Raw genomic sequence first — 27,582 nt, forward strand, 5'->3', positions numbered from 1 at the left:
GCAAACAAAAGCCCTGCAAGGAAAAAAAAAGTTATATGTAGGGACCTATACATCAGTAAAATTATAAAAATCATTTCAGCCAATTGCAATGTCGGACTCTCATTTGCCTCTAGATTCAAATGAAAAATTAATATAAAGAGATTTAATGAAGTGTGTGAATGAATTGGGAATATTTTATGGTAAAAAAATGGTTACTTTTTAAAGAAAGGGATAATAGTATAGCTTTTTGTTAATATACATATTGAAATATTTATAAATGAAATATTATGTTTGAGATTTACTTCAAATAGTCCACTGTGATGGATGGAGATACAGATGGAGATTCTTTATTTGACAGCTGAGGGCAAAGGGCAACCTAGGTTCACCGTACAGTTTCTTCATATGCTCTGAGTGAAATTTAGAAAGGAAAGAAGTGACCTCAGATGGTCAGCATAGCCTCACAGGAGACAGAAATCAGGCACTAAATGGAGCTATCAGTGGTAGGGGTGAGGCACCGTTAGATTTTGCATATATTTTGAAAACAAAGAAAATAGAGGCCTATGATTTTCTGAAGAATGTGAGGTGTAAATTTCATCGTTAGCTGGAATTTTTACTATTTTTTCTTGTTTAAACATTTTTAAGTTTACTTTTTGATCAATAAAAAAAAGATGTTTTGAAAACAACTACTGAATAAATAGTAGCTCAAAGCTATATTTATTGTTGAACAAATGGGCTAATAGATGGTGGGACTCTGATTTGGAGAACCAAGGGCCTTAATCTCATCTGAAACTTCTGATGCTTCAGAATTCAGAACTTTTCAGATTTCAGGTGTTATGGTATATTAGGTAATTCTCCAGCCGGGTCTGGGAAATTTCCCTTTAATGAAATACACTGATATTTCTATAGTAAAACACAGCAACATTCACAAGTTGAAGGTGATCGTACATCCAATGAGGTTAGGTTTATATATAACATTAAGTTTTGGTGTCCAAACACCAGATGAAAAACCTTTTGGTTTTCAGATTTTGGCATTACACACTAGGAATTTCAATTCATTCTGGCATACATTTATTGAGTTATATGCCCCTGATCATAATGACCTTCTACATTAGAAGTTAAAGCTATAAATCAGTCATTTTAATAGAAGGTAGCGACATTTCAGGCAGTGGGAACAATAAAAATATATATATATATAAGGTTGGTAGGAGTGGGCTGTGTTCAGGGAACAAAGTAGCCCAGTTTGATTTGCTATTTGACAGAATAGAAGATTGTATATTCTAGTACAATAGGCAGCTGATGTTCGAAAGGTGGTGTTTAACAATGGCCCTTTAACCATTAGCAGCATGCTACTTTTTATTAGTGTAGTGAGTGTGTGTGTGTGTGATTTTTTGAAATGAGACTTCACAGAATTTAACGCTCTGGGTAGTAAGTAGCTGAAAAGGCTCTTTGAATCATTAATGCGGCTTGGATGACTAAGAACATTCTGTGGGTCGGGCCCATGTCATACAGCAGAAAGCATAACAGGAAGACATTCTGAGCACTATGTTTAGCTGGCTCTCTTCTTCCATGGATGGCAAGGGGGTACACCATGTAAGCAGTCAGTTTTAGGGACCCTAAAATGTGCAGGAATACAGCCTCACTGATGCATCTAAGGAAGAGCTGCTTGGGGAGCTGTACCAACTGCTAGCACATCAAAAGGAAGTGCCATTAGATGAACATGGGAAGTTTCAATGTTTAGAGAGTTTAGGTAGGACAAGCCATTCTGGGAAGAGGACTTACACAGGAGCTACTCTTACTTATGCATTGACAGAGTGGGCTTGTTACCTAAAGAAGGAAGGAGTTCAATTATACTTTCACAATTGTGATTTCTGGCATAGGCTTTTAACTTCTTATTGAAACTTGTGGAAATAGGTATGAGGATATATACCTCATAACTCTGATATGTAATTAAGATAATGCCAATAACCTTTGCACTGGCCCAGCACCTAGGTAGCACTGAAGGGCACGTAGCTAAGAACTAAGGAGCGCTGGAATTCCAGTTCCCATAACTCAACAGCCTGAGCTGTTTACATGCCACAGTTGTAGTTACTTTTAAGGAATCCCCATGTCTGGACCAGGATAACAGCAATATCCCCCTTCAAGTCTAGTGATAGTGCTCACTAGGACAAACATTAACTTACTGTGAGCACTCCCAGGAACTTCAAGCCAAAAGTAGAAGCAATTGTATACAGCATGACTCCCAGTGAGCAACTGTGGTGAGAAATTACTGGAGAATAAGCTGTGATGCTTACCACTTCACGCTTCTCCACTTCAAACCAGCGGGAAATTCCAGGTAAACTCTGCACCAAGTATAACGATGTTCTCTCCACCCAGAGACTCTACAAAACACAAAACCAACAAGTCAGTCCCCCAACTGCCCTCCTTTGGTACAGAGCTATAACTAATGTTTACCATTCATTTTATCTAGTTTTGCCTGTTTCAGTCAGGCCTTTGTTGGCAGGCAGTCTCATGCATCTGCAGCCTTCTCACACGAAGCATCACAGTGAATGATCACTGGGCTGCTGCAGACAGTTCCATCGGCTGACACTTGGGACAGTTTTCCACAGAGAATAAGTGGCCTGCTACAGACAGCAAGCTTAAAGTCTAAAGTCTTGTCTTTTCTTTCTAGCTTAAGCTGTCATTACATGTCAGGGTCTACCCATTTTGGATATGGGTTAACAGAAAGGGGTCAGTATCAGCTAGTCACTGCAGGACTAGAATAACAGACTCCTGGAGGAGGGAAGGACTGTAGGAACCATTAACTGTATCTTTCTATTTTAAAGATGAAGCTGTGAAATCTCAGAGGCAGGGTGACCAGATCAAAGCTTTATTCTAACTACCTGCAGAGCCAGCAGTAAATTCCCTCTTGCCTTCCCCAGGCAATACCCACTGCTCATGTTTTCTTGTACCCATTTGAGCTGCTCTAATCCTGGGGAGCTATACTGGCCAGGGCTCCCTCCAGCCAGGACTCCCATGACACATGCAGCATGGCTGCTTTTGCTCAGAGCTGCTATCGAGTGTATCTTGTCAGCCGGGTTTTCTGCATCTATGCCTCATCTATCTGGTTTAACCAAAGGTGACTTCTAAGAGGACAATAATCATTTAAAATTTCCCAAAATAGTGCCACTTTTCAACCACAACAAGAAGTGAAAGGTTGTCTTTGTGACGGCCAAGGTAAACTGAAATGAACAAGGCAGAGCCCTAGTGACAGGAGCTTGAAGCGTTCCGGTGGTGCCAGGGAGGCAGGCGGCTCCAGGTGCTGAGGGAGACATGGAGAAGCAGGCATGTACAGCATCATGTGGGAGGAGGGGAGGAGGACAGCGCTCCTCAGAGGAGGTGACATGTGAGCGGAATTTTGAAGAATGAGTAGGAGTTTGCCAGGCGGAGAGTGGGGGAAGCACTGCAGGCAGCAGGAAGCAGCAGACACAGACACACTGAGAGGCTGTGAAAGGGCACAGCAAGGGATGGAGAGACAAGTCTGGTGTGGCTGAGACAGAGAGGGAGGACAGTTGGGTGGGCGAGGCTTCTGGGGGAGCAATTTGGAGCCGGATGTCAAAGGCTGTGAGCAAAGAAATAAGCAGCCAGATTTATTTTTCTGAGGGGCGGGAGAATCACTCTACTATTGACAAATAGTCATGACCGTGAGGACACGCAGGAAAAAGTGCCCGAGAAGGTATCAAAAGATTTGGGTTCTAGTGCTGGGTCTGCTGGGAAGTGAGATGTGACTGAGCACCTGCACTGCCTGCCTCCAGTGGTCTTTGACCTCCTCACAGGAAGCAGCTACAATGAAAACAGTGCCCCAAATGAAACAGTGCCACAACCTAATAATCTCTGATTGATACTGGAGGGCAGAGAGAAAAATATTAGTGTATAAAATGACTAGCAAATTATCACAGATCTTTTAAATAATAATCCAGTGCTGCTTCTTCAAATGACTCCTGGCTGGGATATTTAACCATCAGACCTCCCTGCACAATGGACTGCTCTTTGGTGCCTTCAACACTACAAAACTATCATGGGTTCCCCCTTTTCATCACTTAGCTGTATTTCCTGGGAGCTGACACTGAGGCAGAGGTGACCAGGAAAGAGAACATTAGATCATCATGACTGATAGTGTTATGAGGAGGTTTCCATCTTCAGTGGACATCACCTATGATGAAAGCTGTAAAAGACCATTCTGCAGTCTTTGTTAACTGACTACCAGGGGTTCTACCTATTCTATATTAACCACTGTCAAGGACACATTCTAGTTTGTCCTTGGGACAGTCTTACTTCTTTCTCTCAACAAGGCTTTTAGAAATCTCTTTCTGACTGAGGAACCTCTAGATTTGCAAGACATATTGGAACTACTCAGAACAGAGAAACAGCACATGCAAACATACATGGTTGGTTTTTACTCTGGGTCTTCCCAGAAGTCTTAATCACACACCGTTCTTGTAGGAACAAGCAACAGAAGACAGCACAGAACGTTAGCACCACCCCAGGATCTTTCTAATGATTCTCTGACATCCTCTTTTCTCCTTCATTAAGCATTCTTTATTCATTGAATTCTACTGTGTCTGAGAATAAATAAACTGAGGTTCCCACAGTTAGTTCAATATGAATAAGATCCCAAAGACTGGTTCAGGACCACTGCATTAGAGTTGTGACACACACACACAAAGCTGATTTTAGGGTTTCTCCTCAGATGGACTGTCAGAATTTCTGGGCAGAAGGGATAGAAATCTGTTGGGTTAGAAAGCTCCCATGTCACCCTGACTCACGGCAGCATCTGAGAATTGCTAGACTAACTGATTTCTGGTCCCTTCTGGTTCTGTAAATTGACTCTATTTTGAATATTTACTGAGGGGTTTGCCCCCAGGAGCTCATGGTCTACCTGAGAGAGAACATAGGAAAACAACAGCACAGTACCTTGAATTCATTTTCTTTATCTTTAGTGCCTTTGTGAAATGGTCTGTCATAGCGGAATTTCCAGATATGATTCACTTTATAGAAGCTTTTGATGTTGTCTGGAACACCCTCTCTCTGCAGGACCTCCTGGCTCTCTGGAATAGGTGTCACGGCGTAGATCTGCAAGTCTGGGTCAAAGAGTCAAGGAGGAAACCTGATTTGGCAAACCTGATGGCAGTCTACCTCAAGTGGTGCTGTGGCTGGGAGAGCAGGCATGTAGTCCTCAGGTATTTCCATTTGGTTAAAATCATTAAAAAGTGACGGACAAGAAGGTGTCAGGAACTAGACTCACAGAAACTCGTTTCTGAACCTAAAATAATTTGAACTCTTAGTTTGAGGCTGGTAATTCTGAAAACATTTTATCAGTCTGAAATTTCTATGACCCCAGAATTTAACTGACATTGACTTTTCTGTGGATGGGGTAGGCTGGAGCTAGGATCTCAGGTACTCAAATTTTATAACTTTTAATTTTTGCGTCTAATTCATAGTCTTTCATGAGGCACTCATACATGGCCCTTTTAAAAATTCTTTGTTTTTTAAAAATTGTATGAATAAATGGATGCAACCATGACCAAAGCGAGAAGTCAGTACTGACGGTGACTTCTATTTCTCTGTGTACAGTTCCACACCTGCAACCCTCCTATACTGTGCTCTCCGTCTTCCAAATCTCATACTGCCAAGAGTATTTTGTTGTATTTTATACTGTCTGAACTACATATACTACACAGCTGTATACTTACTCTTCTCAAAGATTTTCCTTCAATTACACCTTGCATATTTAACTCTTCTCATTCAAGAAGGACAACAAAGTATTTTTCTTTATATAATGGCTTGATTCTGTGGCACTTCAGTTTCTACTATGAAATGGTATCCTTAACTACCAGTGGTAGTGTCTAGACTTTAAGGCCATTAGTTTTAGGAAGAGACTGAGGGACTGTGGGAGGAATGGCATGAGTTCCCTTTCTCCATAATGACTATGGGATTTCAGCAGAGTTGATCATATTTAGATGATGGGCAGTAAAGCACCTGGGTAGCAATTAGGACAGGTGGTCCAGAAAGCCATGGCTCAGAAGCATCAAAAGATACTAGTATATGTACCTCTTTCTCTCCCCTTCTTCATTCCAAAATAAAAATGTCATGAGAACAGGGGTGAGCAATATGTGCTGGTAAACAAAATGGTATTACTTCCTTGAGCTGAACTAGCTTCCATAGGATGTAGGATAAGAAAAGTATTCTAAGGAAAATCAGTAAAAAGAGCATTTAGCAGGACTGAGCTACAGAAAAGTCATAATACAAAGGAAAAAACGTCTTTAGTGGAATTTTTAAGAGTTTTCTTTTCAACAGACACTGTGATAGTTAATAGAACAATTTTGTTCAGAAGCTAAAGCTAAGCTATGCTAACACTAAGGCGACGAGAAAGAGGGAGAATAAGAACATGGTGACTGCAAAGGGGTCACTGGCCGAACCACCTTGTGTGGAAATGCTCTGCAGGCTCATGGCCAGCTTGGCCTCTCTGGAGCGGCCCTTTGAGGTGTGGATACACTGAGCTTCCGCCTGGAAGATGGTCTCATCGGGCTGGTTGGCATGCTGCATGGCGATGGCGTGGGGGAACTCGTTCAGCATCCTCTGCTGGAAGGCCTCCAGTCTCTCATAGTCATGCCCTCGACACACAAACTCCTTATTCTGGAGGTGAAATTCAACAAATTAGGGCCATGTAACTGAGTGCATTGATTCCAGAAAGAACAAATATTATGACACTGGCAGGTGCCTCTACCCAGCCCCACTTCCCCACCCCCTTTCATAGACTGAAAACACCCCCACAGGATGTCTGAAAAACTTGCCCAAATATTACAAATTCAGGGCAAGGATCACGAGGTTCACTTTCTGCTGCTTCTAATTCTTTTTAAGTTATAAAAACACAAATTTCAAAATGTATTTGTGAAAAACTTTTTAAATTGGGGTAGCACTGCTTTTAATAAGCCCTGGTATCATGCCTCACTTTTCAAGTATATTTACAGAGTTATGCAACTATCAGAACAGTTCGGAAACCCATAGCCATAAGAACCACACCCCCCTCCCTCCCTGCAGCCCTGTTTTACAGATTTGCCTATTCTGTACATTTCACATAAATGGAATGCTACAATATGTGGTCTTTTCTTTTTCTACTTGGCTTCTTTTATTTAACATAATGTTCTTGAGGTTGATCCATTCTCAGCATATATTACTGCTTCATTCCTTTTTTATTGCTGAAGAGTTCCTTCTGGAGATATACCATGTTTTGCTTGTCCATCAGTTGATGGACATTTTGGCTTTTCCAGTTTTGGCTATTATGAGTCATGCTGCTATCAACAGATATACATGTGTACAGGTGTTTGTGGGCATACATTTTCTGTTCTCTTAGGTATATACTTAGGCATGGACCTGGGCAGTTGTACCTGTTGATATATAAAATATTAACCACCTTTTCCGGAAAAGGGAATACATACCTATAAGTTAAAAATTCCAAAATAAAACATTAATTTAAAAAGATATATGTATTTCTATGTTCATAGCAGCATTACTTACAATAGTCGAGACAAGGAAATAACCTACGTGCCTGGTGACAGATGACAGGATCAAGACAATGTGGCACAGATACTCAGTGGAATACTGCTTGGTGATTAAAAAAGAAAACTTTGCCTTATGTGACCACATGGATAAAACTTGAGGTGGATAAAACTAAGCTAAACAAGTCAGAAAGATAATTAATGGACGGTTTCTTCATATCTGGAATATAAATAACAAAAGCAAACAAAGAGATTACAACAAAAGTAACTGAAATTCTGAGAAAAAAAATTAAAAAGGTAGTTACCAAAGAAGGAGAAGAGTGGAGGAATGGGCAGAGTGGGCTGGTTTCGTAGCATGATGAAACTACAACTTTGGTGGTGGGTGAGGTGAGGTTTGTGTACTTAGGGGTGTGAAGCTGTATCCTCAAAATTGATAAAGTATTATAAATTAGTGGTAAATCAAGCTTTTATTTTAAAAATATTCTAAATAGTACAGGGTATAAAACAGAAAGTGGATCTCTTTTCCATCCTTGACCTCAACCATTCTCACCAGAGGAATCCTTCTTCAGAGATCGTTTACACATATAAAACACTGTTAACAGACTACCCAAATTCTAGGGGAAAAAAATACTTTGGTGATATAACTATTCATTTGAGCTTTAAAAATGATCCTGAACTTGATTAAAAAGGAATGTTACTGTTGGTCTTTGTTTTTAAATCAAAGAAAAGATTAGAATCTTATTTCCTACAAAAGGGCCCATGGTGCTGCATGCACTGAAGGTTGCAGTGCCCGTTAGGGACCAACAGAGGGGAACCCAACTCTTTCATTCCGAAGGGAAAGCTGTTTTCACAAGACCACTCACTGTGGAGCTTCATTATGCGAATTGATATTTTAACAAACTTTATATCACTAGCCAATACAACTTTCTAATTTTTAAAGTTCTCTTTAAAATGATGGCTCCTAAACTATTTTTAACTTTGCACATTAATTAATCGCACATGCCAGATTGCCATCGAGGGACCTTCATACTTCCTTGCTAGCTGAACTCACAATTTAATCAGGGCTACATTAGGACTTTTGTGGACCCCTTCCTAAACAGAAAATATGAAAAATCATAGCATATGACTGATTAGATAAAATGACACATTTCAGTATTATCTAACATATGTGATACAGTGTACATTACAACATTTTCTTTAACCTAAATTTTACTCTTCTGACTTTTAAGGTAAACTGCAGCTTGGTAGGTGATCTAAATTACTATCTCTAAACACTGTATCCTGTTTCTAATGGATCAATTAGTCTCTAGGATGCTGCAGAAGAAGAGTGACCCTTTGTCTTCATGATTGGGAGTGACAGGCGGCAGGGCCGCACCATTGTCCTGCCTGGGCCCTCTATGGGCTCTCTGGTCCTGTGTGTGCCCACAACTGGCATCCTCGCTCTAGTGGGAAGCTGGGCCATCCGCCAGGGCTGCTGATAACAGCATATCCACCATCACACGGACATCTTCAAAGTCAGCAAATGTACATTTGCCACTGTTTTTGAGACAGCAGTTTTTCCATTCTTAGGCTAATCTGCTGAGTCACTTCGTGACCATGCACATCATCATGTGCACCCTGTTTTTTTTTTTTTTTTTAAAGATTTATTTATTTATTCATACAGAACTGGCGTACAGGCCAGAGATGTGGAGGGTGAGAGGATTCACCAGAGACAGAACCGGGAGCAGAACAGGCAGATCGAGGAAGTACACTGCTGAGGGGAGCAGCGGGCAAGTCAGGAGAGGTCTGCAGCGCCATGTGGTCACCTCGTAGGCAGGCGGGGATCGAACTAATGCGGAAGTGGCTTTAGCTTCTCAGTGCTGTGCTTTAACCTGCTGCGCCACCAGGGAGGGCCCTGTGCACCCTGTTTTTAACACAAGGAAATGCTCCTTACCTATGTGGCTCCCAGAGACATTGATGTTTCAGTCAAATAAGACAGGATCGACCCATCTTTGACTCTCCTGTATAATATTAAAATGTATCTTTTGTCTCTGGTGTTTGGATACTCTGGGATAAATAAATATATAAACGATATATAATTTCATCAATTTATATAGACTTATTATAAATTTATTGTTTATAATACATGTATTACTAATACATATAGCTTTCATTCTGAAAGGCAGATAAGTTAATAATTAGTAAATAAAGAATGAAGCCAAATCTTTCCCTCCCCCTTTCCTTTTCATCTAGCCATCTGTGCTAACAGTTAAAGCAAGATTTAGGGCAACACAAATACCGACATCATAGTATATGAGACAGAAAGTTTGAAATTAGTTCACTCACTTTTACAATTATCCCAGACACTTCCTAGGTTGCTGGCGGGGGGGGGGGGGGTACATTTCCTCTCCTAACCAGTGTGTTTTTTTTTTTTTCAAGATTTATTTATTTATGCATACAGAGCTGGGGAACAGGCCAGAGGTGCAGGGACAGTGAGAGGATTCACCAAAGACAGAGCAGGGAGCAGAACAGACCAAGTGATGAAGTATACTGCTGAGGGGAGCAGTGGGCAGGTCAGGAGAGGTCTGCGCACCATGTGGTCACCTCCGGGGCGGGGATCAAGCTCATGCTGAAGTGGCTTTAGCTTCTTAGTGCTGTGCTTTAACCTGCTGCACCACCAGGGAGGGCCCCTAACCAGTGTTTTTATGTAAAAAAGATGTTATATATTAAAATGATTAATAAAAATTCAAGCGTATAAACTATCTGGCACAGTGTGAAAATGGTAAGAATGGAATGGAATATTTCATTAGCCAGTAGGTACCTTAGACTGTCTGGACAATTTCCGTTGCAGAAGTATTTATACTAGCAGTAAATTGGATCCCTTTTTCACAGTTATCAACTAGACCAAACAACATTCTCCACATAGTTCTGGAGGCAGGATCTTCACATGCTGTCCAACTGCAATGCTTCACCCCAGCCTGAAAGTCCCAGCCCAAGTGCCCATCATTTTTCTCTAATGCTGACGCTATGCAAATGGCAGATGGAACAGGATAGCAAGTGTCATCCACACAGGGGAAAAAGCTATATTGAGCAAAGATTGCTCAAAGGTATATTACACTTACAAACATAGGAAGAAAATCACAAGATGGTTATATATCTTGGTGAATTATTCTAAAGAAGGTGTTCTAGACTGGCATGGTGTTTGCAAACTAAAACATTCCAAGAAAAATCTCATGAGGCTATTACCTGTTTTGGAATGACAACATGTCTTTAATATCTTGTTTTTCTTGATTGGGACATTGATATATTGGAAGTATGAAAGCAAATTAAATAGAAAATTACTTACTCTTAAGAAAAATGGAAATTTTTTCCCATAAAATCCAACTCTGAAGAACTCTGGTTCAAGACGTTGCTGGTCCATAATTTTGTCATACAAAGAGGCTTCCATCATCTAGTAAAGCACAGGAGAAATTCTAAACATTTGACCTCATCTTTCAGTGCTATCAATTTATGTTTTCTAAATAAATATATATTTTTTCTATTTAATTCAGTTTTCAGAAAAGAAGGTTTAACTTCCTTTCTATGCTTTAAGGCAGGGATCAGCAAACTTATTTTGTAAATGGCCAGAGCATAAATATTTTGGGCTTTATAGGTACTGGCCTCTGTCACAATTATTTAGTCCAGTGGGGCACACAGGCTGTGGTTTGCTAATCCTGCTTTAAAGGATCACGTATATAATTACATGTTTTCACCAAGGAAAATGATCCCAATACACAGTCTACTGAAGTCATCTTTTCTTCACAGCTCAGTAAAAGTTAACATGAACCATCAGCAGCAAGGCCTTTCTGGAGAATTTTAGTGCCAGATTCACTCACTTGTGGACCCGCTTCCACCTTGAGCACGGCAATTGAAGACATCTGAGAAATGCAACTTTGCATTGGTGTCAGGGCTAAGCGAATGAACCAACCCAAGGAGGCATATGTGCAAAGTGCTATCTGGGCTGAAAGCTTGTGTCTTTGACGTGTTGGCACTATGAAGCACATAAAACTTACGGTTTCCCATTGATGTTTTTATCATCCCCAGGGTCTCCAGAGAAAGACTAATATTGCACTTGAAAAATTCCACCCACCCCCCGGCCTCAATAATAGCCCCCCAAAGAGCAGTTGGCATGAAGTGTAATGCTTTGGGTTTATAAAAATTTTAGTGGCTATGGTACCCAAGGGTTCTCACGGGTAAACATTGTAACCTCAATTCTGTTGGAGGGACAGGATGCCAGGGGGAGCACAGCAATGTCCTTATATAAAATGGCAATGCCTGCCAAAGTCAGCATGATGGACTAAAGTCAAAATAAGGATTTTTTTCTCTTTCATTTTCATGTTATGATAATGTTGATGAGCCACTGACATGAGACCCTGTGCCAAAAGTGTGGGCCAGTCCTTGCCACCTGAGTTACTTTTGGGGCAAGGGCATTTAGGAGCTGTTCAGGTTTAGGATATCATCCCATGAGTTGCTGCCTCAGTATTAAAAAGCAACATCCTTTTTTTTTTTAAATACATAAAATCAAATGATCCTATTTTAGAAATTCTAAAGAGATTAAGAATTGTAAAACATGACCCAAAATGTTCATGACTCTAAAGAATCGTGATGTGGAGGGCAAGAAGGAATTTTTTGAACCTGAATGAGAAAAACATATAAACACCTTTGGTTAAGGGACAAGTTAGAACCTTTGAGCTGGGTCTTAAGAGTTTGGTTCAGGTTTCTAAAAACATTTCTAAAGCAAAAGAGATTTGACAACTATAGAATTTGGCCCCACAATGTTTATGAGTGAAGGGGTCAGCCATTTCTACTATCTTGCTATGTAGATTCTGGCAGTAAGAAGGGCATGCATAGACAGAGATCTGTGCACAGGCGAGGAGCTCTTCAAACTTGAGATGTTCAACAACAAATGAAAGTTTTAGTCCCGTATTAGACCCTGTATTTCAGATGTGGTGTTTACAGTAGACCAAGAGCTCACTTTTGTATAATAATCAGTGTATTACAAAGATCAATCTGCTTTTTTTCAAAGAAGTGGCTGAGTATACTTCAGTGGGATGATGAATCTGAAAGAGGATTTATACATGATATATGAAGATGTTCATAAAGTCGATTTCATAAAACCATACCAGAAAGCTACTCAAAAAAGGATGCCACAGCACAATTAGGGCTCATCTGGGTATCTTACCCTCATTTTGCTCAGGTTTCTGTAGTCATAGTAACTCTCATACTGCTCTGCAATCTTCCGGCACAGGATGATACCATTCTCCCAACACTGTGGGCAAATGAATGGCATAAATGTAAAGATGCCCAAAGGTTTACTTATTTCCACCTAGAGGTTACAAAGCTTTCAGATCATCAAGCCATATTATACCTTCATCTTTATAACTTACCTCTAACATTACCAATGCAACTTTAATCATAGAAATAGTATGCAATTAACATGTAAATCATTAAAACTGTATTAAGTTGGAAACACAGTCTGCTATTAATCTAGCCATTAACATATGGTGCAGAAACATTTTTTGGCGTCATTTCAGAATCATCATCTTGAAATAACTGTCATTCTACAAATGTCAGGTAGATGAATAAACAGGCCCTCAAAGCTGAAGGCAGAATGACCATTGACCCCTACGGCCCAATTATGCACAGCTGGAATGCTGGGTCCCTTATTTGACTCAATTGCACTTATAAATAGTGAGGGCCCAACCCAGTTGGATACTCTCAGCAGAAATGCAGAAGTTCTCTGGTCAAGCACAGATGTGAGCACACTTTTCTAGGAAGGGCTGGGCAGTAACCTGTGTAGGTTTCATGGACCACGCAGTCCTTGTGACTCAACTGAACACTGCCACTGAAGCACAAAAGCAGTTATAGATCTGAATAAGCTTAGCTGGCTTGCAGTGACAGCTTGATCTATGGACGCTGAAATGTGAATTTCATGGAATTTTTACAAGTCAAAATTGTTTTGATTTCTTTCAACTATTTAAAAATAGAAAGGCAATTCTGAGATTATGGGCTTTACAGAAACAGGCAGTGAGTCATCTGACCTACGGGCCACAGTGTGCAGCCAACGACTAGCACAAACTCCTGTGAATGGGCAGGATATTTTTAGCAACATATTCTATGGCGAAACTTTCTAATCAGAGGACCCAAAAGCATCTCCTTATTAATGCAATGATGTCAGTGTAGCTAGATAAATAATAAAGGAGAGTAGGAAAGAAGCAATTTCCTTGTATCAAATTTTTAGATGCAACCATTGTATTTTGTAGAAGAATGACAGCCAGTGGTTGTCTTATAATTTCCTGCTTAACCTAGGCAATTGGGAAGATATTCACTAAAGCATGCACGTTTTCAGAGCAACTAAATTATTGTTCAGTCTTTTTGAAACCTCATAGTATCTCCAAGTATATGATGAGATGTCATAAGATTCTTGTAAATTTTATTATTTAAAAAAAAAAAATGAGTATAAGGCCCTCCCTGGTGGCGCAGCGGGTTAAAGCACTGCACCGAAAAGCTAAAGCCACTTCTGCATGAGTTCGATTCCCGCCTGCCCTGGAGGTGACCACATGGTGTGGCAGACCTCTCCTGACCCGCCCGCTGCTCCCCTCAGCAGTGTACTTCGTCGATCTGCCTGTTCTGCCCCCCCCCACTCTGTCTCTGGTGAAGCCTCTCGCCGCCCCTGAGCCTCTGGCCTGTACTCCAGCTCTGTATGTACAAATAAATAAATCTTTAAAAAAAAAATGAGCATAGTATGCAATATTATAAGTGTCAGGTATCACAGAAACACTCCCTGTTCTGTGAAGCCCATAGTCAAAGAGTTGCCTTTATAGCTTTATATTTTTAAATACTTTATCTTTCAATTAAATAGTTGAAAGAAATAAAAACATTACATAAGTTTCTAAGCAAGTTCAGTCTCATTAATTTTTGCCTTATAAGAAAGTAGAGTGTGACAGAATGCATGGGAACCTGGGGAGGTAATTAAGTATTGATAATGGATTTTTCAGAGAATAAAACACCCGAATGTGCAATGCTCTAGATCAGTGTTTCTCACAGTGTGGTCCAAGATGCACACACACTAGAATGTCCTGGAGACCTCACTGGCGTCACCGAAGCCTCCAGGCCACATGCTTATTTAGAATGTCTAAGTGCCTTGGAATCTGCACTGCACACTCCTGGGTGTTTTAATCAGTATTGAAATCTGAGCTCTCCTGCTTGAAGAGATGGACATCAATTAGCCAGAAAAAAACCACAAATGTAATACCTACACGATCACCTCGGAAAAGCTACTGCTGACTTACTTTGCCTCGGTCAAAGTTCTGGATAATGGCGAGGTGCAGGTGCTCCTTGCGCTGCCATTCTGTTTGCATAGGGTAGGTCAGGAACTCCCGCAGAGGCCGGTCTGACCATTCCAGCAGCTCATCATACAACAGGAGAGTATAAGCAGCTTCTGAAAGTCCAGTGGGAAGGCGATATCTGAGATGGGTGTGCTGTGACCTGAGCTCCCTTTCTTCCTGGCTGCCGCTCAAAATCTTCAGTAATGGCCTCTGAAGTTATTGTATGTTGGGGGGGGGGCAATGGGAATTTCTTGGGGAAACATTTAAGGGGGGACTTTGTACATATACGTGGAAATGGTATCTATACCTTAGGTGCAGCTGACAGGTAGTGTAGTTAGTACTTGCCGTTCGCCAGGTCTCTAACCATAAATATGGTCAGACTGATGAAGAACAGGAATCAGAACTAAGTCACTGATGTAGGACTGTACTAATTATCCCTCTAGTTGTAACAGCCAATTCATTTACAAAATTAAATGAGATGGACAAAGCCTTGTGTTACAAGTCTATTTAACTTCCCACTGTAGTTGCATCTCAAAAATCCTAACAGCAGCTTCTAACATAATTATCAACAAGTGGAATTCTTTTCCTTCATTTATTTGCCTTGAGGGAAACTGCACATAAAGCTCCTAAGTGACATGACTCAGCCACTTTGGTGTGTAAAATACACACCTGGGCCCTATTACTTCTTCCTTGCCTCTTAGTCATAGAAGTTCTGTGAGGTGTAGGCTCTGACCTTTCTTCTCTTCAATCACCTTTGCTGAGCTTAATCTGTCTTCAATGACAGCTACAAAAGCTTTCCTACCATGCCCCTCCTCAGCTAGTCTCTAATCTCTCTTCATTCAGTTCATGTGCTGATAATACTTTCCTCCTGATTAAAACCAGCCAACAACTTTCTGTAGCTAGTAGAAGAAATTCGGGCTTCCTAAAGGGAAAGTGGTGCTTGCCCAAGACTTGGATTGATCTCTTTGTAACAGGAAAAGGGGAAGTTCCAAGTTCCCTGTCCCACCCAGAAGGTGGGTGGAGCTGGGCAGAAAAAGGAGAGAAGAGAAGAAATCAGAAGAGAAGAAAAGAAGGAAGCAGGATGGAGAACAAGGAGACCTGAGGAAGCCACATGGAGCAGCAAGCATGTGATGAAGAAACCGTGCTTCTTTCCTGACCCTGGACTGGTTAAGGCAGATGAGGGTGAGAGACCTGTTGGGAGGTGACTATGGCAGTGCTTATATTGGTTTTGATTTTGCTCTTTTCCTCCCAGATTTGTCTGGTCATTTCTGACCCTTTTCCATGGGTCCCGGCCAGAAGGTGCTTTAGTCTTGTGGCAGCTTTCAGGCCTTGCTGTGGGCCAATCCCTTTTGGGTTGACTTTTACCCACGAGGGGATGGGTAACTTCAGGTGTTTGATTTAGAAGTTATATTCTTTGTGTTCCGTATTGTATATTCATTGTATTGAAGTCCCTTTTCATTAAAGTTTTATATGTTTTGTCTTGACGTGGTGGATGGCAGAACCCACTTAGAGCAGACAGGTTTGGGGCTTCAGGAGTGCCCCTCTCTCCCTGTCCTATAACAGATTTGGCATCAGCCTGTAACATCTTCACTCACATTTCCTCAGAGTTCTGCCACAGGTCAGAAATAGCTCACCAGTGTCTGTCCATAAAGCCCCAGCACCCACAGTGGGAGCCCTTGCCACCCATCATTGGGTTTTGATGACTGAAACAACATGCACCCTGACCTAGGGGCAGCTGGGTACAAGGAAGAGGAGCTGTGGCAGCGCCCTTTGCTGTGTGGGCACTGACCAGTCTTTTTCCTTGTGGAGATGGAATATAAAATGGACAGGGAGAGTTGATTAGCTGGTGGAAGCAGAAACTGAGCTGAATCACCACCCTGTAGGTTGCTATGGAAAACTGCTTTTGACAGGACAAGATGATAATGTTAACTAGATTATCAGATCTGTGCTGTATTTTGAATAGTCTTCAAGTTTTCACGGAGACTTCCTGAGATGATTTCCTGATCTTTCAATTTCCCACATAGCCTTAAAATAAATGCCAAGCATCTAAGAAAACCCCATAGCTGTCTGTTCCGTTGTACACACTCTTGGCTCCACCATCTGAACAAATGTGGTCTTCCTCACCTGCCAATGAACTTATACCTGTGCTATTCACACCTTGTTGCCTCAAGGCTTTCCACTGAGCTGCAGAATAATTCCTACTTTTTCTTAATGACTACTTGGGAGTTGTCACCTCAGTCTTTCAAATTTCTTGTGTATGTCCCATAGCATCTGAGCACTCAGAAAATATCCTTGAGGGTATTCAGTATTTCACAAGATAAGGATGAGGAGGACAGAGGACCTACTGCCTTAACTGAATCTGGCAGCTCCCACATGAAGGTCAAGTTAAAGAAACAGAAAGAAGAATGGTGGTTTTCAGGACATGGAAGAAGGGAAAGGTGAAGCGGTTGTTTAAGTGATTTAGAGTTTCCATCTGGCAAGATGAAAAATTCTGGAGCTGGATGGTGGTGGTGCCTCATGGCTTTAGGAACACACTTCATGACACCGCATAACAGTCAGATGGTAAATTATATGTACTGTTACAATCACATTTTTAATGGGAGGGCAATGAAAGGTGTCAAGTTTTTAAACTGCTTTCTAAATCATGCTTGCTTGGGAAGGTCCAGAGGATAGCTGGAGGGTAAGATGAGGGTGACTTGCTCTAGGGAAGTGTGAGAAAAAAGTAGGCACCATAGACCATTAGGAAAAGCTGAAAACTCACTGAATGGTGCCTTGAGGGGGGTGGGGAGCAGACAAAGTACACCTGGTTCAGAATTCACGTGGGGAAAATGATGTGTCTATCCAAGGTAAAGGGTGTGTGTCAAGGATACTCTAGGAGATGCTGATTCAAGAAGATGTATATGCCTTTGGGGCATGATAGACTAATGAGGCTGATTTGGAACACAATAGCAAATTTTAGATGGTTTATTGCAACAAGTTATATATTTGTTCTTTTATATCTTTAGAAGTTAATTTTGTTTATTAAAGAGGGAAGAGTGAATCACAACATTTCAGACAATCTTTTAGAAAGTGTTTATCATTTGAACAAAAGGCACCGCCAAGTAACTGAATATGGGTCATCTCATTTCATCATTTTAAGAAGTGCATAGTGAGGACAACAATATGAAAGAAAGTGCGTCTGTGAAGAGTGAAGATGAATTAGGAATAGGCCAGAACAGGGCTCCATTTGAAGCCATCTGAACAGAACCCGATAAAGATAGAAAAGTTTTTCTATCAGTTCTACTTTCTCTAAGGAGACACAAAGATGAAGACAGAAGAGAGATGACTAAGATATTATATTGGCAAAGGACTTCTTATGACGCTGGGAAATATAAAACTGCACACTGAGAAAAAAAAAAAAAAGATTTACCCATTTCCAGAATATAATCAGACAGATTTGGACATTTCTTCACAGAACCAAAATATCTCAGAGCTATCTGAAGAACTCGTTCTCAGTTCCCTCTCTCATTTCTTTCTATATGGGCCCTACCCTAAAAAAAAAAAAAAATCTACTAGGTTGTTTCCATAGGTACAAAACCAGGCTCATCATTTCACCCAAGATTTGACTACTAAGTACTCCAACGACCATTTAAACTCTCAGGCCACATAGTAAATTAAATAATCTTAGTCATTAAATCAAATCTATCCACACATCTGTATGGAGAGGTACCAAGACTCCCTTAATGACTAACGAATTAGCAATATTGAAGGAGAAAAATGTGCTCTCCAGGTGTTGAAATTTAATTGAGTGCATTCATTAGAGTTGCATTTAAATCTTACATTGATTGCTAAGCATTATTCTAAGAACTGAGAAGAATTTTAAAAACAATCTCTGTACTGAGGGATTCACCCTGTAACTGGAAATTTTCTATTTGGATGTCTGTCTACTTACAAACACACACCATCCACATATATCTTGAATTAAATTAGTAATGGTACATGCTTTAATGGAAATATGAAATCGCAATGGGGAAAAATTTGGAAACATCAACAAAGCCCATGGGACTGAGGTAGTGAGGTCATGGAGCTGGTGAAGGAAAGAAAAGGAAGGTGAAGACTTTGTAGAAAAGATAAAGCAGTTAACCTTGAAAGAGAAAAAAAGGAAAGCAGTGCAAGTGGTAGGATGATGTTGAATGGTGAAGTGTTAATTCAATTATGATGGGCCTTGAATAAAATGAACTTTATTTTGGAGAAGATATCAACTGGCAGAGTTATAGCCTGAGAAGGGACTGGCAAAACTGTCAGACAGTAGATAATTTAGGCTCACAGGCCATATGCTTTTTGTTGCAACTCAACCCTGCCATTTGTAGCACAACAGCAGCCATAGGCAATACTTATAAATAAGCTGGTATGACAGCGTTTTAAGGAAATATTCATGACAAAAATCAGGTAGTAGGCCAATGAGCTATCGTTTGCCAACCTCTGTTCTAGCAAATAATGGTGGTGGCAGTTAAGAGAACTCCAGGTAAGAGATAACAAAGGCCTAAATGGGAGTTAAAAATGGTATAACGAAAAGGAAATGGTTTTGACAAATATCTAGGAGATAAAATCAAATGAATAACCCGAGGGAAGTTAAGAAGAGAGACCACAAAGATGACATTAAGGTTTCGAGACTGAGTGAAGTGTTGCTATTAACTGACATAGTGGAAATATAGTTATAGGTATAGTTAAGTTCTGGGAACACAAGTCCCACTTTAGGAAGGATTTCTTTATTCTAAAATTCAGAGAGGGACCATAGGTCAGGACTTATGGTCAGGAGTTCTTGCATGAACAGTGTGGAAAGACTAAGATTTGTAGCTCCTAAATCCAGTTAAAGGATCTTATTCTGCTTAAGATGCAGGGAGCATATTCTACCTTATCTTTCCCACTTATTACAACTGAAAACCCTACAGAGTTTATAAGGCAACTATTGGAAGACTCTGAAATACAGGTAAGAAGAGGTGGACAGAGTTGGAAAAATCAATAATCAAAGAATGACCACAGTGTGTTGGGTTTCCAGTTACAGTTTTGGCCTAGCAAGCTCTGACTTAGAGTTTCCTGTAGCAGAAACTGCAAAGGGAGACAGGAAAAGCTCTAAGAAAAGCTCCTTTTGTCAGAAGATTGTGAGCAAGACAACCTATGGGATAAAGTACTTTTAATTCTGCAATCCAGTTGCAAACCTGAGGTGGTAACAGTGGGGACGATGACAGTGGCAGTAGTAGCATTCATTGGCTCTTCGATTTCACTGCTTTTCCCCAGGAATAATGACTAGAAGGAGTGCAGCAGTGTGAAGAAGATCATTCCTTGACTTTGAGTACTATATCTGATCAAGGAAGGTCATTAGGTAAAGGGATCTTTCAGCGGTGGGAAGAATGAGGAAGAGCACAGAGAGGAGGGAGATGAGAAAAGGGATTATTTCACTCTGTGTATGATCTGGGACCACCCTCAAACCGAACATGTATGGAATAGACCAGAACCAACATAACAAATGTTTTTGAGAGATGAACTATGGTACAGAGATCACTAGCTAGGTCTGAAACTGATCTGGGTGACACACATGTCAGGAAGATCATGATAGTACTGCAAAGTCTTGGAAAATTGAATGGACATTAGTGTCACAACCTTTGGAAGGTAGTTCAGGACTGGAGCTTTCAAACCAGCTAACTTGACTATCTGCTCAAAAAAACAAAAAGTCAATATTCTTGAAATTTTAACAGAAGCTAGAGTCCCATAATATATTCAAGTTGTTCATGATAAAATTCATATTTACTTGACATTCAAAGAGTCAGGAAAACTAAACAATGCTAAAAAAAAAAGCAACAAATCAATGTCAACTCAAAGATGACTTAGATGTTGAAATTAGAGAAAAATATGATGAAGCAATTGTTGTACCTGTGCTTCTTGAAGTAAAAGTGAATACTCTTGAAGTGAACATAAAGGTAGAAGTTCTTTGCAACAAAATTGACACCATAATAAGAGAATTAAATTGAAATTTTAGAACTGAATACTACAATGACAAAAATAAAAATATCACTGAAAGGGAGCTATTGCTGAATGGAAATGATAAAGGGGCATACTCAGTGGACTTGAAGATGGCAGCGGGTTAAAGCACTGCACTGAGAAGCAACCTGAAAACAGAAGGAAGAAAAATTAAGCGAAGAAAGAATGGAGCCCTGGGAACTCATAGAATAATTCCCAAGGGCCTGATGGAGTTTCAAAAAAGAGGAGAAGAATTGGTTCAGAAAACATGTTTGTAGATATAATGTCTAAAAACGTTCCCAATTTGGTGTATGAAAAACTTTATAAATTCAAGAAACTCAGCAAACCCAAGTAGAATAAACTTAAAGAAAACCATGCCCATATGTATCATCAAGTCACTGAAAATTAAAGGTAAAGCTTTGAAAGCAGCAATTTAAATGAAACAATGAAGTCTAGAAGGTTGTACAAGGTTTTAAAGTGTTGAAATGAAAGAACTGTCTATCTAGACAGGAAGAAAATCTAGAATGCTATAGCTAGCAAATAACAGGAATAACAGTAAAGACATTCTTAGATGAAGGAAAATGAAGATAATTCTTCCCTAGTAGATCTGCTCTAAAAAAAAAAACAAAACCAAAATACTGTAATACTGTTCAGAAATTAACAAATTTTTTCTTAGGTTGAATAAAAATGGCAAGAGGGAAGTTTACAAATTCCCTCATGAGGAAAGAGTAATAGAAATAAACACTGAAATGAACAGAAAATAATATATAAGTATATATAATGAATTCTTTTATCCTCTTAAGTCTTTAAAAGTATCAATAGGTATGTCCATCGAAGGCAAACATTATGACATCCTTCCATGAGAATTTTACCATTTATAGATGCAATAAAAATGAGACAGTGAGGGCCCTCCCTGGTGGCGCAGCGGGTTAAAGCACTGCACTGAGAAGCTAAAGCCACTTCCGCATGAGTGCGATTCCCGCCTGCCCCGGAGGTGACCACATGGCGTTGCAGACCTCTCCTGACCCGCCCGCTGCTCCCCTCAGCAGTGTACTTCGTCCATCTGCCTGTTCTGTTCCCCACTCTGTCTCTGGTGAAGCCTCTCGCTGCCCCTGAGCCTCTGGCCTGTACCCCAGTTCTTATGTACAAATAAATAAATCTTTAAAAAAAAAAAATGAGACAGTGAGGAGTAAATGACCCAGTTGGTTCACACCTTTAGCTTCAAGTGGTAAAAAACTAACCCTAAGTACACAGTGAAAAGCTAGGTGTGTATTTGTAAAAGCAACCTCTAAAAACCTATGAAAAATATTGTCTAGATCTAGTAAATACAAGAGAGTTAATAGGAAAAAATCCAGCATGCAAATAAAATGTAGTGCCTAGAAAAAAATTCCAACAAGAGTAAATGTCAATATTTAAGTTGAAATGTTCAAGTCCTCAGTTCCAGTGCTGAAAAGCATAGGCGTTATCTCAATAAGTATACCAGTGTCTGCCCTCTGCCCCCCACAGCCAGAGTTACCTGTGAAGTTCTGTGCCTTGAGATGTAGGTCATACAGTTTGTGGATGTAGCGGATGTACATCTCTTCCTTGTTCAGCTCAGTCTTATAGAAGTTCTGTAAAAAAAGTACACGGAAGGACAGCTCCTCAACAGCCATGGCCACAGCATCTCCTTCTCACTCTGCTTACCATGAGCCATAAATTTTAATATAAAATTTATGTTCGTTAAAATGAAAAAGACTGCATTTTTCACACAGGAAGAGACCCGGTGACATCTTTCACTCACCCCCGCTTTAGCCATTACCTAAGAGCTTTTGGATCAGCCGGTAATTCTTGAGGGATGTTGCTGCCACTGACATGCATTACTTTTGTTACTCTCTATGATTTTTTGTTACTTTTACTGTCAAAGGACAATTTGCCTCCTCAACTATGATATTAAAATACAGGACAGGTTAATCTCTTTTCTGCATTTGTTGTAGATATTCAAAGGATACTTTCTCTAATTTCAAATTGCAAGCATAGGTTGTTCAAGCAGAAAATGTCTCCAAGATATGTTGGTGAGGATGAATAAAACAATGTAAAAGGCTCTTTAAGGCTAAGGCATTACTCTTTCTGTGCTAGAATTTAGATGTTTTCAGTATGTCCAAAACATGAAGGAGTTAGTAACAAAGTCTTACTTGAAATTATTATTACAGGGCCATACTCATTGCAAATATTTTATTTGATTATAAAAGAAAATATTTGGATCTCACCAAACTTCTTCAATTATTAGTTATCAAAAACTCCATTTTGAGTTACTTGGTCATAATCCGTTGGCATTTTAATGGCTGTTTGTAAGCATTCACAACAACTCCTTTGCCACGTTAGGTAGTATTTTCATCTTCATGGAAATTAGTAAATATAGAAGCAAATGTATATAAAGTTGGATCCTAACAAAAGCACCCTTGTGTGAGACTCTGTAAGAGGCAATTTTAGGGAGCAGATCACTGCACATTATGAAATCTCTCCTTAGGCTACCTGAATTGCTCTCACTGTTGCTGTGGGAGTTTCAACTGAAGATACTCGGTAAGTGAAGAAAGATAAAAAGAGTAATGAGGGGCAATAAATCTGCTGACCTCAAGCAGTGACAGAAGTGGTAGGATTTTAAAAAATTTCAAAGCTGATTTAGATAGAAAGGGCTTCAGTAATAAACTAACAGCAAATGTAGCTATTTAATTTTACTTGAATTTGAAAGCAGAGAACCTGGCAAATATGCTTTCTGCCCACTACTGAATAGGCGTCCATTCTTCAATAGGAGGGCTCTTCTAACCTTCCAATGCTGACATTTAGTTGAGCACATCACAAAGAGTAATTTTTTCAGTTTCCACCATTACCCTTCTCTTTTTCCTTTTGTCTCCTGTAGATCTTGGCATTCTTGAAAAATCTAAGTAAATAATGCTATTCACTTCTCTCTTATTATAACCAAAATCATTTTAATTAGCAAGAATTGTTGTACCATAAACACAAGTCTAACAATCCCACAGCAGGTTTTTACATTATTAAAGGATGATTTGCTCTAATAGCTTTCTGGTAAAAAGCAGCTTTCTGTAAGAACAAAAATAAGCAATCATTCTGTAAACGAATAGTTCTTTTTAATAATAAAAAAAAATTGCTCCAGTTAGCAGATGAGAACCTTTCACATATGTCTGGCAAAACTTATGACACAAAGAACAAAACAATAATTACATTTCTTAGTATTAGTCATGTCAAAGATTATGCATTTTTACCAACTGCACACTGTTGTTTAACACTAATCTTGTAAAGGAAATCAGAGCTTCCCCAAAGACAATCTGAAATTAATCTTTTGAAAAAGTTAAGAAAAATCTCTAAGAAGTGAATAGTTGAAGAGAACCATGTAACTGCTAGAAAACATTAAGAACTTTCCATTTGGAGTAGAAGCAAAAAGATCAGTTTCAAAATTATATATTTGGTCCTTTAATGGTAAGTATTCGTATCCCAGTTTGAAACTAGAAGAGCTTTTATAATGTTAATATTTTCTGTAAGGACTATTCGGAGTCAGTGTAAAGGCAATGGGATAAATTCTTTGTCTCAAGTAAATACTGATAGGGCTACTGATTTTATTAAGTTCTGCCTTATTCCTCCTGGGAGATTGAGTAAACAGATTTAAGGCGGAGTAGTTATTAATTCCTTCATGTGAGGAAATGATCTCTTCTGTTCTATCAATCAAGCACATGAACCCAAGATCTATATTTATTTGTTTACCTTGACACAGAAGGCACCATGAAAGATTATGGAGACAAGGAAAGAAGATTTAAAAAGAAAAAAGAAAATAGCTTTCCTTTGATGTAACTTATGAGACTTTGTGCCTGGAGTTGGGGTGCAGCAAGGATTGAAGAGATAAGCTGAGCAGAACTGAAGCATAAGGGCATGTGGGTCCCCCACCGAATACTGATAGACAAGCCGGGCTGTGGGAGAAGCTCAGGCGGAGGCTGAGGCTTTTGACTGTGGTAAAAGGTTGGCCAACAACTGGGGAAACAGAGACAGGGAGTGTACTGGGAATGACTGATGATGATCAAGGTTAGACGTGAGTGGTAAGAAGCAAGGGAAGAAGTTCAGTCTCAAGGTCTGGAGGCTACAATCAGGTCTGATGACAAAACATGATGGCAGAAAGCACAGAACACAAGATGTAGCTTCCAGGAGATGTTCAGATCTCATAAACTGTTATTGGAGGGGGAGGTGAACAATTAAATTTAGAATGAGAAGTAGGGGGTATGGACAGGAAGGAGTCATATACTCAGAGAAGAACAGGGAAATAATAAAAAAATGAAGGAACCAATAAAAAAACAGTCATAAGAAAGCAAAAGTCTTGAACTTTGAAAACGGGCTATGCGGGGAATAAACAAGACAATATAAGACAAGATGTAATCTGAGTGGAAACAACCAAATTTCAAGATGGAGACAAACAGAATAAGGTGGCTTGCCACAGATTGAGAATCAGAGTGAGGACATGAAGGTGTGCAGGCAATGTGCTCATTGACAGGCGGCCAGATGGAGGAGATGTAGCAGGCCCACAAGAGGGAGTAGTATTCAGCTATGAACAAAGATGCAATTCTGTCATTTGCAGTAAAATGGAAAAAAACTTGAGAGGATTAGACAAAGTTGGAAAGATAGAAACAAATACTGGATGTTTCACAAATATGGGGAATACAAGGAAAGAAAGAAGATGAAATGACAAAGCAAAATGGAAATAAACTGTTAACCAAGCTGAGGCTCCAAAGGTGAAAAGGTGGAGACAGTGGAAAGGGTGAAGGAAGTACATGGGATGGTAGGATGTATTTTTCCATTTCCTAGCAATTTCAAGTGCACAGACTTATAAGTACTTCATAGGTGGTGAGAATCTATTTGGCATTGTAAGAAAAAGAAACCATGGTGTTCACAAATTTAGAACGGGAGAAAGAGCCACATATCTATTTCAGTTCTGATTAAGGGAAATTACCAAGGGCAACAGTTCACTCTGTATGAAGATATTAAAAGAATGTCCAAGTCATGGTTATTCTTGCTTTCTATGGTGTGAATACCACTCTATTTAAAAGTTATGTGCCATTTTAATACACGTTTTAGTTTTCCCCGGATAGTTCTGGTTTAACCTGTTATCACTACCTACTGTCTAAATTTACTCTCAAGAATATCATTTGGGTGATAAATGCTACCATCAACCTAGTTCTAATCCAAACTTTACCAACAGTGGTATTATATATTCGAATTTGCAAACAGTGAAAATTAATGTGTTAGATAGTATTAGTGAAAATTAATGTGTTCACAAAAGACAACTAATATTTGAGGTGTGTAAAGAAAGTAAGAAGGATGAAATACACTGTCTACACATCTATAGAGAAGTAAAAAAAAAATGTCGGTCTGGAGACATTTCCTATGAGAACAACAAGATTCTAGGAAGGTAAAGCCTTACAACAATTTCCTGGCAGTTAATTCAACCTGAAACTTGCTGTGTTCCTTTTGGAACCATTTCTGAATATTTCTAAGAAACATCTAAATAAGAACACAAAGTGGATTAAAAACATAACACATAGTATTTCTGTGAAAACAAACATTAAGATATAAAAAGGAAAAAGGACACAGCTTACTAACCAGGAGGCTGACTGTACAGCCAATCTTTTTGCCATCTACCTCTCCCATTTTCATGCAGTCCCTAAAAACAAAAAGCAATAGTCAGACTCCAAACTTCCTTCCTGGAGGTAAACACAGTTTGTTCTTCTGGGGAAAAAAATTAAGTACTGTCAGAAACGCAATTTGCTAGTTGTTATCAGATAAAGACCCTGTTCACTAGAGAAACTTAAACCCCAGGTTGCATGTTCTCTAGTGAGGTTGGGGGTCAGATATTCCTGACACCAGTTTCTGCTGAGAATTTCAACTGCAGGTTGACTGTCAATAACTGGGGTACAGGAAGAAGGCGTGCAAGTGTGTTGTTAATGCAACCCCTCCGGTGGGCTGGGAGCAACTGGCAAGCTTTGCCATCAGCAGTGAGGGTAAGGGCTTCATTCTTAAAACCCCCATACAGGTAAGTGGGGCAAACTGCTTTAATAGTTTAGATAATGTAATAATTAAAAAATTATGTCTCTGAAAGGTGGTGACAATGAGTTTCATTCTCTTTCCCTTTTAGAAGAAAGCAGTACACTTACACAATTCTGTTACATCCTTTTCACCCTAAAATGGATGGATTTACTGATTTTAATGGGTAAGTCCAGGTAGCAAGAAAGAGATTCCTTTAATACAGGACTCCGACCACCCCCTCCTTTCACTAAGACTGTCAAAAACAAAACAAGACAGAATAAAAGGGGTGGGGGCAGAAAGCGCAAGAGCAGTGCTGAGCCAGCTGGCATAAAGTTCCTTGGTCTGATTATCAATTATCTGAGTAATGAATGCAAGTGGGATGTTTATTACACTTCAGCTCTTGGATTTTCTAACTGAAGCACAGCATATTTGGAAAATGTGGGACTCCGCTTACCTGTAATCTAGCAACCTCTCCATGAGACGAGTCACCGTGGCAATTAATGAAACGCCACTTTCCCTCCATGTTTCCCGCTCAATTTTCTTTAGTAGACTGGAAAAAAAAGAATGCAGGGCATTTTCAACATTTATTTTTATCAGTCACTATGACAACCATTTTACTTTCATCAGTACCTTAAATGCCTTAGCAACAACTGCAACATCTC

The 27,582-nt window shown here is 39.7% G+C and overlaps 1 protein-coding gene across 1 annotated transcript in view; it reads right to left on the minus strand.

Annotated features, from left to right (window-relative positions):
- The window catches only part of DOCK4 (dedicator of cytokinesis 4), a 203,777-nt gene that overhangs the window by 17,958 nt on the left and 158,237 nt on the right, over window positions 1-27,582 (minus strand). Inside the window, exons 33-41 of the mRNA XM_004677162.2 lie at window positions 27,375-27,470; window positions 26,498-26,558; window positions 22,374-22,467; window positions 14,825-14,973; window positions 12,715-12,801; window positions 10,840-10,944; window positions 6,510-6,651; window positions 4,930-5,096; window positions 2,271-2,357 (exon numbers count right to left, since the gene is read on the minus strand). Of these exons, the coding sequence (XP_004677219.1) occupies window positions 2,271-2,357; window positions 4,930-5,096; window positions 6,510-6,651; window positions 10,840-10,944; window positions 12,715-12,801; window positions 14,825-14,973; window positions 22,374-22,467; window positions 26,498-26,558; window positions 27,375-27,470 (988 nt within the window). The remainder of the gene's footprint in view (window positions 1-2,270; window positions 2,358-4,929; window positions 5,097-6,509; window positions 6,652-10,839; window positions 10,945-12,714; window positions 12,802-14,824; window positions 14,974-22,373; window positions 22,468-26,497; window positions 26,559-27,374; window positions 27,471-27,582) is intronic.

The sequence above is a fragment of the Condylura cristata genome, unplaced genomic scaffold, assembly GCF_000260355.1.
Source record: "Condylura cristata isolate star-nosed mole 26May11 unplaced genomic scaffold, ConCri1.0 scaffold00005, whole genome shotgun sequence".
Lineage (NCBI taxonomy): Eukaryota > Metazoa > Chordata > Mammalia > Eulipotyphla > Talpidae > Condylura > Condylura cristata.